At 40.7% G+C, this 16,332-nt stretch overlaps 1 protein-coding gene and 1 pseudogene across 1 annotated transcript; one reads left to right on the top strand and one right to left on the bottom strand.

Moving 5' to 3' along the window:
- Positions 1 to 642: 642 nt before the first annotated feature.
- LOC100517215 (olfactory receptor 4C46-like) lies at positions 643 to 1,590 on the bottom strand. The gene has a single exon (XM_003124178.3). It carries the CDS (start codon positions 1,579 to 1,581, stop codon positions 643 to 645), a length of 939 nt encoding a protein of 312 aa, XP_003124226.3. The 5' UTR covers positions 1,582 to 1,590.
- An 8,164-nt stretch (positions 1,591 to 9,754) lies between these two features.
- On the top strand, positions 9,755 to 10,611 carry LOC100522010 (olfactory receptor 4C12-like; annotated as a pseudogene).
- Positions 10,612 to 16,332: the final 5,721 nt, after the last annotated feature.

Raw genomic sequence — 16,332 nt, forward strand, 5'->3', positions numbered from 1 at the left:
AATGCCTTTATAGCCCAAAAATAGCTACTTACTCTAATGTTACAGGCACTCACACAAGCACAGTTATTACAGAAAGATCACTTGATTTTCAATGAGAGATAATAAGCGAATTGTACATTGTGTTCAGCACAGGCCCTGTCTCAATAAATGAAAACTAGTATAGTTGTCTGATTTTGCTGTCATCATTGCTTGACAGTTCAGGGCATGATATAGGAAATCAGTCAGTTTTATGGCTCTCCAGTGTATCTTTTTTGATATCATCCCCTTGATACCAGATTTCTCACTTGAAAAATGACAATAGTAACTGTATACTTCCTTGGATTATTACAGAGAATGCTGCCCAGTAACGGAAAATTTAATTATTCAATTTGGTATTAGAAGGCAAGCTTATGAATCCATGTATCTGCTTGAACCTAGTAAGATTCTTCTAAAATTCTTCCATTGTGGTAGAATTTTCTAAATATGAAAAGAGTGGCCCCACATTATGTTATTCTCTATTTTCTTGCACCTATTACTGCTCCACTCAATGCAGGGGATATGATTCATAACAGTTAGTTGATTTCTTTATCTCATAAATATTTCTTGCTGAGACAGTCTTTTGACCATAGCCTCAGGTAAATCAATGTTGAGCCCAAGTCATATTTATTTGTCACCTAAGATAGCTTTCCTGACACACAATTTCCTAATGGCATTTTTCATCTGGGCATTTCTCAAGGTATAGATTAAGGGATTTAACATGGGGGTTATGGTAGTGTAGAATAAAGCAACTGCTTTGTCAATTGATAAAGTACCTGCAGGTCTCAGGTACACAAATATACAAGGCAAAAAGAATAATACAACCACTGTGATGTGGGAGATGCAGGTGGAGAGGGCTTTGTGCCTTGCCTCCAAGCTGTAGGTCCTGAGGGAGCACAGAATGACCACATAGGAGACCAGCAGGAGAAGGAAGTTTAAAAGACAGATGAGGCCACTGTTGGCAGCAACAAAGAGCCCCAGAGTGTGGGTATCAGTGCAGGCAAGATCCAACAAAGGGTTCAGATCACACATAAAGTGATCTATGATGTTAGGACCACAGAAGGGTAATCTGGAGATGAAGAGGATCTGTATGGTTGCATGAAGAAAGCCTCCCACCCATGCCACTCCCATGAGAAGATGACACACTCGCCGATTCATGATGGTTGTATAGTGCAAAGGCTTGCAGATGGCCACATAGCGGTCATAGGCCATCACAGTAAGCAGGATGATCTCAGAACCTCCAAAGAAATGTTCCCCAAAGATTTGGATCATACACTCATCAAACAGGATGGTCTTCTCTCCATGGAGTGAACCTATAATCATTTTGGGGGTACTGACAGAGGAATAGCAGGCATCAATGAAGGAGAGATGGGCCAGGAAAAAGTACATGGGGGACCCCAGGGATGGGCTGGCAGTGATGGTGATCACGATGAGCACATTTCCTACCATAGTGATAATATAGATGACAAAAAACACAGCGGATATGAGTTTCTGCATCTTTGGATTCTGTGTGAGCCCCAGGAGAACAAACTCTGTCACATTGTTCCTATTCTCCATGTATTTCATATGATGGTTAATTGCATTACCTGAAAAGAAAACCATTTTTATGAATGCCACCTTGACTTTGGTACACTTCCCATTATACCATATAATAAATCTCTAAATTCTATTAAGTCTTGGATTCTTTTTCTTTGTTTGTTTGTTTTTTAGGGCTGTACCTGTGGCATATGGAAGTTCCCAGGCTAGGGGTAATATTGGATCTGCAGCTGCCAGCCTATGCCACAGCAACACCAGATCTACACTGTGTCTGTGACCTACATCACAGCTCACAGCAACACCAGATCCTTAACCCACTGAGCAGAGCCAAGGATCAAACCTGCATCCTCAAGATTCCCTTCCACTCTGCCACAACACGAACTCCCAAATCTTGAATTATTTGAGTGTGTGTTTGTGTGTGTATTTGTGTGTGTTGGAAAAAAAGATTGTGAGATCATAAAGATTATTTAAATTATCTCCTAGGTAAAGTCTTTTTTAACACTATAGATATGAGTAACTTTTCTAAACACACACGCAGGAGCCATCTTTGTACACTTCATCATCCCGAAGGACTGAGTCTAACTTGACATAGTACATAGCACATAGCACACATATTGGCACCCAACTCTGAAAAGCAGGTAGAAGTTGGGCATAAAAATCTATCATTGCAAAGCTGCAGGATTTTTGCTTTAGTATCTAGGAAATGAGGAACCATGGAAGGTTATTGAGAATATGAGTGAAAGGATGGATAGGAATTTGAATAAGAGGAATCTTGGATGTTATTCTACTAAAGACCTTTGTGAGTCTTGGATGAAATGCCTGAAATCCAGTAAAGGGGTAGAAAGCAAACCCCAGAACTCCAGTAGTAGACTACCTATAATAGTTGAATGAGGAGATATCTAATGGCAGAATAGGTGTCTGATATCAGAGAGGTGGGTCTTATCATTGGCTTTATTTCTATGAGCCTCAAAACTTTCAACTGTCAAATTAAGGTTAATATTAATTATAAATGATCTTTTCAGCAGTTGGAGAGAGGATGAAATACTCTATCACTATACCTGAAAAGTATTGAAAAATGAGCCTGTGTATGGTAAGGAACAATCTTTAGCAAGGGTCAGCACTATAGAAAAACTTACCTTAGTTGTCTTAGATGGTCTTGATGTTTTGGGGTATACAAAACCAATTATTTTTTTAAACTGGCTGCTTCTTGTCATAAGTCATTCTAAATATAAAATATATGTCAGACTTGGGAAGAGCTTATTCATATAATTCACTATCAAATAAACAATTATTAAGAAATCATATACACTGAATATATGCCAAGTTTTTGGCATGTCAAGTATACATCAATAAACTTGATTCAAAAAGGAAGAGTTCTTATAAGCCTAAATCTTCCCACCTTTCCTAAAGCTTCAAAAGTTCTTCACAGAAACTCTGTTGGAAACATCATTCAGGATCATTTTTGCATTTAGAATAGGTTCTCTTGAAAGGCTATGAAGAAGTGATCTTAAATAAATGGGTCTGGTTCTGTGGGGCAAGAGGCAGATAGTGTAGAGGTCAAAAAGTTCACTCTGTCCATGATGAAGCTGGTTCTGGAGAGGTGAATGGCAATCAAACTCATTTTCATCTTGCTCTTGTCAAGAAGACATTTAAAAAGATTTCTATAAGCTTCAGGGACCTTGTCTCATGGCTGCTGCTTTCTCTCCTAGGAATTAATTATCAGCTTTGATAGAAAGGTTTGTTTTAGAAGCAAGTATCTGCAGAGATGTGTTGAGAAACACCCATTATTGAATGGGAAGAGAATCATCTCTAAACTTGTAACCTAACCTAACCAAGAGCCCCTTTCTCTATCTAAGCCTGGACTGTTAAGAAAACTGAATGTTATGCGCACAGCAAGGTGGCAAAATTGCAGTGTATGGAAATGATAGGGATGGAGGTGATTGCAGAAATCCCCCAAAAAAGGACTGTATATAGAAAGGAGTGCCTAGGGGACTTTGGGAGATCACTGTAAGTTACTAACTGCTCAAGAAGGCCATCAGAAGAAGGCAGCCTTGCTTGACTTGTGGAGGCATGAGATATACCTCAGGTCATTGGGTGAGGTCTGCATTCAGATTCAGACCAAGGGCAGGAGTTTGAGGACTGCCTTTCTGCTGATTTAAATGAGCACCATGACCAGATACAAAGGAGGAGTTACTACCCAAAGAAAGAGAAAGAGGCAGCATTTTTCCAATCCCTACTTCCTTTGGGTGAAAAACACTGTAGCCCACCAAATCCTTGGGGCAGAGCCCCCTTGCCTGCCTGCTTGCATCTCTCACAATCATCCTATCTTAATAAATCTATTTCTTGCCTATTACTTTGTCTCTTGCTGAATTCCTTTTGTGTGGAGGCATGAAGAACCTGAACCTCAGTAGTCCAGATGCAGGGTGTGCAGGGTGAGTGACTCTAATTTAAAACTGTGGGGTTAAGTCCCAATCTCAGTTTAGGATGGGTTCAAGTCCCATCACGTGTGTTCAAGTCCCAATCTGGGTTTAGGCTGGATTCAAGTCCTGGCACATGGGTTCAAGTCCCAACCTGGGTTCTGGCTAGGTTCAGGGCATTAGTGCTGTCAGTTTCAGAATGGTGATGTAGTTTCCTGATTGAATTGTATCACAAATAGAGCTTCTATTTTACCTCAAATATTAAACTTTTTCTGGATGCCCACTAATGACTGCTTGAAAGCTCGATCAGCAATGGCATAAAATTAATGGCAGCCATTTTGAAGTTCTTGACTCAAAAGTTGTTTTTCCCAAGCTGCCAATCCATCTATTGCTTATGGAATGGGTGGTCAATGGGGACCTGCTCTATAGCACAGGGAAATCTACTCAATATTCTGTGATAGTTTATATGAGAATGGATATGTGTATATGTATAACTGAATCACTTTGCTGTGCAGCAGAAGTTAATACCACATTGTAAACCAACAATATGTATACAAGTATATGTAACTGTGTCTCCATGCTCTACAGTAGAATACATATATAAAAATAAATGATTTAAAAAGTCAATAAAATCTAAAAAAAATTAAAAAGTTGTTTTTCATATTTCTTAGAAGGGAATGCAAATGTTCAGGAACCCAAATTACAGTTACTTCTGGGATTCATGAACTGATCATTGTGGAATTCTGGGCAGCATTAAAAAAATGTGGAGAGATATATGAAGCCATATGAAGAAATGGAAATAAGACATTCCATATCCCTGTGACCTGGTAGTGTTAATTATTTTCATTGTAGCTATGCGTGAGGGTATGTAGTATGCAGTTTCAATTTGTATCTCCATGACCACTAATGATATTGAACATATTTTTCATCTTCTTATTGGCCTTTTGTGTATCTTCTTTTGTGATGTTACTGTTTGAGTTCTTTGCACAGTTTAAAAATATGGGCTGGTTTTTTTTATATTTCTGAGTTGTAAGTATTCTATATATTCTAGACACAGGTTCTTAGCCATATATTTAAATGGCACATGTGTAAAATGTTCTCCAAGTCTCTGATTCTGTGGCTTGCATTTTCATTTTTTTTAAAGATTTTTATTTTTTTCTATCACAGTTGATTTACAATCTTCTGTCAATTTCTGCTGTTGGCATTTTCATTTTTAAACATAGTTTCACCTGATGAGCCAAGGTTTGACAAATTTTAACTTTTCATTTTTCTTAGGGTTCATGCTTATTGTGTCATATCTGAAAAATACTGGTCTGCCTCAAGGTCAAAATAGAATTTTTTTTGTCTTTTTGCCTTTTCTAGGGTTGCTCCTGTGGCATATGGAGGTTCCCAGGCTAGGGGTCTAATCAGAGCTGTAGCCGCTGGCCTACACCAGAGCCACAGCAATGCAGGATCCAAGCCACATCTGCAACATACACCACAGCTCATGGCAATGCCAGATCCTTAACCCACTGAGCAAGGCCAGGCTTTGAACTTGCCTCCTCATGGATATTAGCACCTAAGGACTTTGTGTTTCAAATTCAACATGGAAGTTTCTTTTCCTTTGACTTTAATTTCCAAAGCATTGGAACTTTGAAAATACTTGCTGAATCCATTTAAATAACCTTGTGCCACCATGATACTCTCTGCTTCCTGTAGCTCTATCCAGTCAGTGGAGACTTGAGGAATACACTTGATAAGACTTTAAATGTAATGGTTATTTCTTATTCCTGAATACATTGGAAATTCTCCTTAGCTACAGATGTCACCATGGTGAGTTACCTAGAATTGCTGACTTTTGACCCAGTTTTCACCTTTTCATTTTCTTCCAGGGTTTTATAGTTAAAATCATTAAAGCATAACTTTCTGGTATTTGATGGGAGATACTTTGAGATGTTTTAGGATATTTTGCAGAAATATTTGTTCTCCTTACTCTATATGGATTTATCTATGGCTAATCAGGAATTGGTTTAGGCTTTACAGATTCCTCAGTCAATTTCCAGGTTAACATGGGAGAGAGAAGAAGGAGAGCATTTGGATTCTATTTTTCAAAGGAAGAATTCAGCTCAAAAACTGAGATCCCAAAAAGAAATGGATTAAAATATAGCATTAAAAAAAGGGGGGCAGGATTTTCTGTTGTGGCTCATCAGTAATGAACCTGACTAATATCCATGAAGATGCATGTTTGATCCCTGGCCACACTCAGAGGGTTAAGGATCTCACATTGCTGTAAGCTATAGTGTAGGTCACAGACATGGCTCCAATCTGGGGTTGCTGGGGCTGTGGTGTAGACCCAGTTCTGAGTTGACCCCAGCCTGGACACTTCCATATGCCATGTTTGTGGCCCTAACAAAGCAAAAAAAAAAAAAAAAAAAAAAAGAAAAGAAAAAGAAAGGAAAAAAAAACCTTCTGCTGTGGTTTGGTATCTTTACTCCAGGCTCAAGGACTATTTTATTCTAATTCTATTCAGACCTTAGTGGATGTTGGTCTAACAAGGCAAAATCTTATTTCTGCTGCAGTCAGTGGGGTCTCAGCAATATGGCTGCATTTCTGCATCCCTGACCTCAGACAGTCCTTTTCCTGAGAGTTCAGATAGATATTTCTGAATGTAGGACATAAAAGTTAATTCTCTTTTTCCCCTTATATACACTGGTCTTAAGGCATCTGAAAGGAGATAAGATGAGATGGTGGGAAAATAAAATCAGTTTTGGCCAGCAGAACACTTGGATTCTTGTGTACTACTGACCAGTTTCTACTACTGATCAATTTCCTCCTTGGACCCCAGTTCCCCTATCTTTAAAGAGCATTTGAGATGATCAAATACAAAGTGCTAGATTTTTGTGTACAAAATTCTAGGTCTTGTCCAATAGACCCTTGAACTCATCATTTGATAAGTTACAGATGTTACATTCCATTTCATTCCAGTTCATTGGTTACAACAAATTTACATTCCATTTCATAGGTTAGCAAAAGAACTGCCATGGATCATGCATGGTCATTTGTGGTGGTTTTTCCAAACTCTGACATTGCTGATTTCTAGAAGTAAACTGGATGTACACTGGAGAGACAATAAGTTCAAAGAGCTAGAAACAGACAATGATTTTGAATACAGTCTCCTCTATTTATCTTGTCTTTTTTATTGTCATGTCTGGGGAAAGTCATATACTTTCTAATCACTGATGCCCTTTCCTTTGAAGTATAGATAATATTGTGACAACCTCATAGGATTGTTTTTCAAATTCTGGCATTGTTGATTCCCAGAAGGAAACTGTGCTTCTACTGGCAAGGCACTGAGCACCAAAGAACTAGAGACAGGCATCCTGAATTTGAATGTAGTCTTCTCTATTAGTTTATCATTATGACTTTGTGCAAGACATTTATCTTCTTGTGACCACAATTTCCTTTCCTTTAAAGTATAGGCAAGAGTGTACAACCTCATAGGATTGTGTTGAAGACTACATGAAGTAATGCATGTAAAGTACTTGGTATAGTGCCCAGTAGAGTGCAAAGTACAACCACAATGAACATGTATCATAGCAACTACATGGTGTAAAAAATTCATCTCTGCACTCCATAGAAATGAGAAAAGGCAGATTTATACTAAAAGTTTGCATTTCACAGTGTTTGAGTATATGGAATATGGACAGCAACAAAGGTTTCTTGGCTTAGGGAGAAGTTTGTCTGCTGAAGTTCTTGCCTCCCAATTGCAGTCTGAATGCCTTTTTGTGGAATATCAAGATTATCTTGCTGCTGTTCTCTTGGGGGCTGTTGGTTAAGGATCTAGCATTGTCACTGCAGTGGCTTGTATCACTGCTGGAGCATGGGTTTGAGGCTGCAGCCATGCCCCCCCCAAAAAAAGGATTATTTTGTTATATCATAACTTTTGTCCATTTGTCCTTTTTTTTTGAAGAAGTATGGATATTAGAGGATTTAAATGGTAACAGGAACTCTCCTGGTCTTTGGACTAAGATGAAAAAGAAAATAATCCCGTGCTTGGGTCTCTCAATTAACAAAGGCCATCAAAGTCATTGATTTTGACATAGACCAAGTTGTTTCGTTTGGGTGTTCATTTGTGTGTTGTGTGGGACAAAAGGAGCCAGTGAAAACTGTGCAAGAGAACTGTTTTAAAAATATATTCTAACCACTTCAAGGTTTGCAAGAATCTGAAGTAATAAGTGAAATCATGAGGATGAATAAATCGAGTTTGGGATTTTTGTCTGATTTTCGGTTGTTGATTCTCCCAGGGGTCATCTTCTCTAGAGGAGAACTGGCACTTAGAAGTGCACTCAACTTTCTTCTTCAGTGTTATTGTTCCTGGAAGGATTCTTTGATGCAATGGACTGTCCAGAAAGGGGACCCCTCTCCTGGGGCTTGGAACCCTAATGCTAGCTTCTCAGTGAAGCCCTTGTGGGATCACCCAGAAGAGGTTTCCTTTCCATGTGCCTTATTATTGACTACACATAACAGACAGAATTCATTTTACACTTCACTGCCTTGTGCTTTTCAGAATGCATAAGGAGAAAGAGAGTAATGGAATCTTAGGTTTAGGGAAAATGTGAAAATTAATACTGACAATACTTAGTTTAATATTCTACCTTAAAGTTTGAATACTATGTGTATTTCCTCATCAGGTAAATGGAAATAGACTTTGCATTGCACTGACCTATTTGATTATCCAGGCTTGACTTATTGGCTGTCAGTATAAATTGTATAAGTTAAAATCAGACATCAATAATATTTGGTAGACTAAAGATGGAATTTAGGATGATTATAAGGGATCCAGGGGGCAATCAGGGCAGCCTCACCCTCTGCCCTGATCTTCTCAAGCCCTTGTTACCCAGTCAAGCCCTTACTCTATGTCCATTAGGTGACCTGATAACAACAAGTTCATCAGTACATTAGAACAGCTAACTGAATTATATCCAGACAATATGTTTTGGATCTCACAATGTGCTAATGTCCACTTCCCTATGTTTGTTTTCCCATACCTATCCCAATCACTTTAAAAATTCATTATTTCAACTTGAGGAGTCTAAGACAAAACATGGAAATTATATTTTCTGACCATAAAATTAGTAATATAAACTGTAGATTTTGAAAATATTAAAACAATAAAGTTTACACATAATCTCTCATTCAGGAGTAAAAGTCTAAGTATAATACTTTATTTCTTCATCACCTCTTTGTCAATAGACAAAACCTATATTAAATTTTATAAGAAATTTTTAAAATTTGAGTTTTATTCTTAAATGGCACGTATAAAACCTAGCATCTTTAATTACAAATTGAGTATCATTCACTAATTTTTACCTATATTATTTTTATATGCTTAGAATATGAAAACTATTATATCATTTTTTTCAAGTTACTTCACACATACATTTTAAAGTCTTATTCGTCTCCAAAGTTATTACTTCTCATCACTATGTAGTCCATTATATTGATAGTCAAGGGAGTTTTGGTGATTACAAAGACCAAAGGAGATGTAGTTTCTTTCTTCTGGTTTTCATTTGTCTTATAAAAATAATTTTGAGTCCAGAATTAAAAAAAAAACCTAAGAGAGTTAACTCAGAGAAATTTTGAGGTAGCTCTTCCACTACACAGTTTTGGCAAGAGAAGGAATCATCTGAGAAATTATAAGAATACTGTTAAAAGGCAGAGTTTTGAAGTATTTCATCCTTTTGTGGTTCATTTTTCCTTTCTTTTATTTTTTTTAGGTAAAGCATTCTTTCAACCATACCACAAAAATGGAGAAAAAAAGGAATGTGACTGAATTCATTTTAATCGGTTGTACCCAGAATCCTCAAGTGCAAAATGTAGTGTTTGTGGTGGTTTTGGTTGTATACATGATAACTCTTTCAGGCAACCTGCTCATTGTGGTTACTCGTACCACCAGCCAGGCTCTGAACTCCCCCATGTACTTCTTCCTGACCCACCTTTCCTTGATAGACACAATTTATTCTTCTTCCTCAGCTCCTAAGCTGATTGTGGACGCCCTTAACAAGAAGAAAAGTATCTCTTTTATTAGGTGCATGGCTCAAGTCTATGCTGAACACATTTTCGGTGCTACTGAGATTATCCTACTGAAGGTGATGGCCTATGACCACTAAGTGGCCATCTGCAGACCTCTTCACTACACAACCATCATGAGCCAAAGGCTGTGTATTCTCCTGCTGGGAGTGGCCTGGACTGGGGGATTTCTCCATGCAACCTTTCAGATTCTTTTTATTGTTGGGCTGCTCTTCTGTGGTCCCAATGTCATAGATCCCTTCATGTGTGACTTGTACCCTTTACTGAAATTTGTCTGCATGGACACTCACACCCTGGGTCTCTTTGTTGTAGCCAACAGTGGGTTCATCTGTCTGCTTATTTTTTTCCTCCTGTTGATCTCCTATTTGGTCATCTTACATTCCCTAAAGAACTACAGCTTGGGGGCGGAGCACAAAGATCTTGCCACTTGTGTCTCTCTCATCACAGTAGTTGTCTTACTTTTGTGCCCTGGATCTTTGTGTATCTGTGCCTAGTGAACACTCTGCCCATTGATGAAGCTGTTGCTGTCTTTCATACAATTAGGCACACAGTTGCTCATAGTAGTCTCTCATGATCCTTTGTATTTCGGCAGTGTCAGGTGTAACTTCTTTATCATTTCTAATTTTTTTTTATTTGAAACCTCTTGCTTTTTTTTTTCTTGATGAGTCTGGCTAAAGGTTTATCAATTTTGTTGATCTTTTCAAAGAACCAACTTTTACATTCATTGACCTTCTCAATGGTTTTCTTTATCTCTAAGTTATTAATTTCTGCTGTAATCTTTATATGAGTTCTTTCCTTCTATTAATTGAAGACCCCAAATTCCTGCTAGGTTTGCTGAGGGAGGAAAACACAAGGCCAAGTCGGTAAAGCAAGAGAGATTTATTAAGGCATCAGAAAGGGACAGACTGAGCTCTAGAGGGCACCAGCTCTGACTGTGAGGAGGTGCTGGTCTTCTAAAGGATCTGTGGTTGGAGTTCATGGAGGGAACTTGTGGCAGGAACAATGAAGAAGGAGGAGGGGAAGGTCAAGCGACTCAATATAATTTTGGGGTAGGGGGTCAAGTCCCATGACAGAGGTCAGTTAATCTTTACAAGTGGTTAATCTATGCAGCATTTGTTTTCCACAGGCCATTGTTCCTTGTTGCCCACCTTGAGCACCCACATTCAAGGAAATGGTGTCCACAGCAAGTCTCCAAGGTGAACAGTCTCATGTGGGGGTGGGGGTCTGTGTCTCCATCCTCATGGGAACCTATCACTTTCCAAGAAACCTTTTTGGGAAGGAGAAAAGGAGCATCTGAGATGTTGTGACACCTCTGCCAGCATCTGGGTAATTCCCACCACATGCACTCTGAGGCTCCCGGGACCTTGTCCATCTGGGCAACCTTTAGTTCCTATTTGGGAATTTTCCTTTTGGGAGACCCCATCTATAAGGCACCTCTTGGACTAAGATCCCAGGCTTAGTGGGACTTGGAAGTCAATTTGGACCAAGGTCCAGGGCTTGGTGGACCCCATCAACCTTGCCCATTTGGGAAACTTTGGTTCCCATTTGGAAATCTTTCTTTTGGGAGATCTCATTTGTAATTCTGTGCATCTCTCTTGGCTGGTGAGGATTTTGGTTTTGCTTTCAGTTTTGTGCTCAAGTATTTAATTCCATCTGATGGTACCCTAGAAGAGAGACTGTGGTCTGGACTGAGTGGTGAAGTAGGATGTTGATCTGATGCCATTCCAAAATTTGGCTGCCTCAATATAATTTTGTTGGGATAGAGATGAAAGTGTTACCTGAGAGCATTTGCTCTGATGAAAAGGGACAAGACTCCTCCTGGCTGGTTTCGGTTTTCTCAGGTGACTGAGAAATGTAATGCATGGGGGTGGAGGCTGAGTCCTCATGCCATGCAGTGGTCCCATAGGGAAACCCACTCATTCATTAAACCTGCTTAACCAGGGACAAGAATGAGAACTGGCCATTCAGTGATCTGAGCATGGGTGGTGTCCTAGATGCCACTGGGGGAGCCGAGACATGTAAGAGAGAGCTAAAGCAAGTCTGGGCTAAAATCTAGAGGAATTAAGCTCTCAAGCAGCACACTGGCCCACCACACAATGGCATTAGTAAACTTCATCTCTGACAAATTCAACTTTGAAATGGGAAATGGAGTCTCAAACAAAAATGAGGAGCACCAGAAAGCCAGGCTCCAATGAATGTAAGTATCTGAGTATTAAAGGGAATGTTTTTGCCATACAAATAGTCAAAGTGGGCTCTTTTATTTCATATGCAGTCATTAGAGAAAGCTGGCTTGGAAAAGCTTTTCTGAATCCATGACATTCCTGGGATATCCCTTCTTTGCTATGACTGACATCCCCACCACTTGGGGTACTTGAGGACCAGCTCACCAGCCGGTGGACCAGACCCAGTGGCTGCAGCTGGGACCCTTTGGTCCCCGGTCACCTTCTGACACAGACAACTGGCCAGAGTGACCCAACAGGGTAAGAGACATGAGACTTCGTTGAACTTCCTTCCCTTCCCTTCTTCTCTCAAGCTGGACTTTTTCCCTCCCTTTGAAACCTTTGAAGACCCCACATATTTCTGTGTCCCCTCTTTATTAGTACTCAGACCTGAGCAAGGAATAGTCGAGAAACAATACTACAGCCTTGGGGCCAGGATCCTGGTTCCCCCTCAAGGGATACACAGAATGACATGGGCATCTTGTACACCTAAGAGAAAAGTTATATTCCTTATGCTTCTTTTAGAAATGAATACTTTCAAACTGAACAGCCTAGAGTCCTTCCTTGTCCTTCTCTCGGGCTTAATTGCACCCTAAACACAATCCCTGATAAGCTAAAGATGAGGCACCCTGAGCACAACTGCCTGTGGGGTAAAGATGATTAGCACTTGATGTTTTTCAGGGATTTTCCTGGTTTGTTCTAATCTCTGATCAATGTGCCCTTTTCCCAAGTGCTGTTGTTCTAGGCAATAACCCAGAAGACCACCATCACGATCATGCCGAGATCTCTTGACACCAGTGTTGATGACAAAGATTCCCCTAAAGAGAGAAGAATGCATGTTTTCCCCAATCCTGACTCCTATTTGAAAGCCTGTTTTTTTTCCTGCCTTTTTCTATAAAATGCCCCCAAAATGGAGTGCAGTCTTTAAGGTATTAGCCTGCTGTGGCCTCCTCTCCCTGGCAAAGCAACAAAAGCTATTTTCTTCTCCATTAGCCACAATTCTATCTCTGCATTTCTATTTGGCATTGATGGAGAGAAGCTATGTTTAGGCCACAAAAATGGTGATCTACCCCTTGTAGGCTTTCACCCTGCAGCTGCTGACACATCAGTGGTGGGGCTGGACCACATCTGCCCCCTGTTTTCATCCAGGGCCTGTTGGGAACAGGCTGCTGCGAACAGTGTCTTTCATTTCTGGGGTGAACACCCAGGCATGGGGTCACTGGGTCTTGTTCTCTCTGTGACAAGCTGCTGTGGCAGGGTGGGGAGGTGTAAGGGCTCCCAGGTCACATCCTCAAGGTCCCTGCCAGACTGCCGTGTGGTCACTGTTTTATGTTCGCTGTTCTTATGGCTGTGTAGTGGCATCTCATGTGGCTTTGAGCTGATTCCCCTCAAGGCTGATGATGTGAGGTTAACAGCCAGCTGTGCTCCCTGTTTGGGGAGTGTCCAGGTGTGTCCTTTGCTGACATCGTATTTGGAATATTCCTTTTTTATGGTTAACTCACTGGAGTTCCTTCTATATTCCAGAACTCACCATTTCCAATATTTTCTCCCAGTCTGTAGTGATCCTTTCATCTGTTTAACTGAGTCTTTGGCAGAACAAACGTTTTTCATTCGATGAGGCCATTTGGGAAAATATTGTACTGCATTGTCTTCCAATCTGCAAACATGGTGTCTCCGTGTTTATTTGGACCTCTGATCTCTTTTACCAACATTTTGCAATTTGTGGCCTGCAGTCCTACCCACATTGCAATATGTTCATGCCTAAGTACCTTACCTTCTGAGGTGTGACTGTAGCTGGTGTGGTGTCATCCTTTGGATTCCATGCAGCCGTCATGGCATGGAGGAGCCCATGGCCTGGCACATGAGCTTGCCAAGCCCACTGTCCTTCTACCTGTGTGTTTGCTGCTACCCTGAGATTTTCTAGACAGCCATGTCCTCTGAAAATGGGAAGTTTGATTTCTTCCCTCCCAGAGCTTTGAATGAGAGCTTTGCTGGATGGAGTATTGGTTCGAGGTTCTTACTCTTCATCACCTCAAATATGTTTTGCCACTCCCTTCTGGCTGGTAGAATTTGTGCTGAAAGATCAGCTGTTATCTTTATATGGGTTCCTTTATATGTGATGTGTTGCTTTTCCCTTGTGGCTTTCAATATTTTGTCTTTGAACGTAATTTTTGTCTGTTTGATTAGTATGTGTCTTGCTGTGTTTCTTCTTGGGTTTATTTTGTGGAATTCTACTATTTCGTTTTGTTGATTTTGTATGGAATTGTCTGTTTCTTACACTTGAGTGAGTGTTTCCTTTCCCATATTTGGGAAATTTTTGGTTATAATCTCTTCAAATATTTCCTATGGCCCTTTCTCTGTTCTCCTTCTGCAACCCCTATGTTGCAAATGTTGGTACATTTAATGTTGTCCCAGAGGTCTCTTAGACTCGCCTCAGTTTTTTCATGCCTTTTTCTTTATTCTTTTCTGCAGCAGTGATTTCCACCACTCTGTCTTCCATTTCACTTATTCATTCCCCTGCCTCCATTAACCTGCCATTGATTCCGTCCCGATTATTTTTCATTTCAGCTATGGTGCTATCCATCTTGCTCTTTAAATCTTCTAACTCTTTGTTAAACATTTCTTTAAGTTCTCCATCTGGGTCTCCATTCTTTTTCCAGGATCTTGGATCATCTTTACTCTCAACACTCTGAATCCCTTTTCAGGTAAATTGCCTATATCCTCCTCATTTAGAGGTTTTTGTGTGTTTTTGTCTCATTCCTTTGTCTGACAGCTGCTTCTTTGTCATCTCATGTCTACCTTTCTGCTTATCCTCCCCTTTACAGTTGGTATGGAGAGCCCTGGAGTTCTGAGGGGTGGTAATGTTTCATGTGTACTCAGAGCATGTATTGGGAGTCATGGTATCATACTTCTTCCCCTGTAGCTGGGTGGCTGCAAAGGATATGGGTCTGTGAGGTAGGTGGCAGTGATTCACCACTGGAAGGATTGTTTCTGTAGCTTGCAGGGGTAGCAGTGTCTACTAAAGCCCCTCCTGAGAGCAGGTAGCTTTGAGGGATAATTTTCATAGCTTGCTATGCCAGCAGTTTCTCCTGCTGCCCCCTCCCTTTGCCAGGAAGGCTCCATTGCTCTCAGTAGGTATAAGAGTAGGTGCCGCTGTTCTGCTAGCACTCGCCTTGCTTGGCCACTCTAGGGATCTCTCAAGCCTCAGGGCTCAGGGACTTCTCCCTAATTATGGTTCACAGGTTTTCTTTTTAGCTGAAAGATGTGTGTTTCTAGTGGTCCCTTCCCCTGCCTTACTGCTGAGTGGAGTGCTCTTTGTAGCCGCTATGGGTTGGAAGGTGTGGTAATGGGCCTTTCCCAGCTGCCTTGGTGTGAAATGAGTGCCACTAATATGGGCCTTTGCAGGGCCACTGGCAGGGGCCCTGCAACTTGTGCTCTTCTCCAGTCAGGCAGCCCACATCTCAGGCATGGAACAGACACTGGCAGCCCTCTCACAGGAGTGGGCATTGTCACTGACAGATCTCTGGTGCTGAGTGGGCAATGCTCGTGCAAGTGTCTGAAGAGTCTCTGGGTAGAAAAGGGGAAATGCCAAGATATAAGTGTTAAAGGTCGAGGCAGAGGTGCATTCAGCCATGCACACATTTTATGAAGTTTGCCTCTGGTGTCATGAACATTACTACTAGTCATGAGAAGACACCACCATGAAGGGCTTTAGCGTTTTCTGTTTTTTTTTTTTTTTTTTTAAGAAAGGAAGAGATGCAAGAAGTGGGCTCATAAAATCTCCTAACAATATCTATCTGAAGACCTGCTCTTCCACTTTTCCCAGAGCACAGCGTGCCTCACTCCTGGTCTTCACCCTGAGCTCTGCTCAGGGCATGCTGTGGGTCTGCAGCTGAAGTAGTTCATGGTTTAATCCACGCAGAGGCAGATGGCAAGTGCTAAACTCCAGTTCACAGCTGCTGTCAAAATGGATGAGTGAAACTGGAAATTCAGAGTGCCTTCCAACAAGTAAGTGACATTATTTCAATCTTTGTACTCAGAGGGGCATCATTACAAAATAATCCACCATCACTTGC

This window comes from Sus scrofa, chromosome 2 (genome assembly GCF_054392235.1).
Source record: "Sus scrofa isolate SSC_HxYL_T2T_F1_AM1 chromosome 2, Sscrofa_HxYL_maternal_Yorkshire_Landrace_v2.0, whole genome shotgun sequence".
Lineage (NCBI taxonomy): Eukaryota > Metazoa > Chordata > Mammalia > Artiodactyla > Suidae > Sus > Sus scrofa.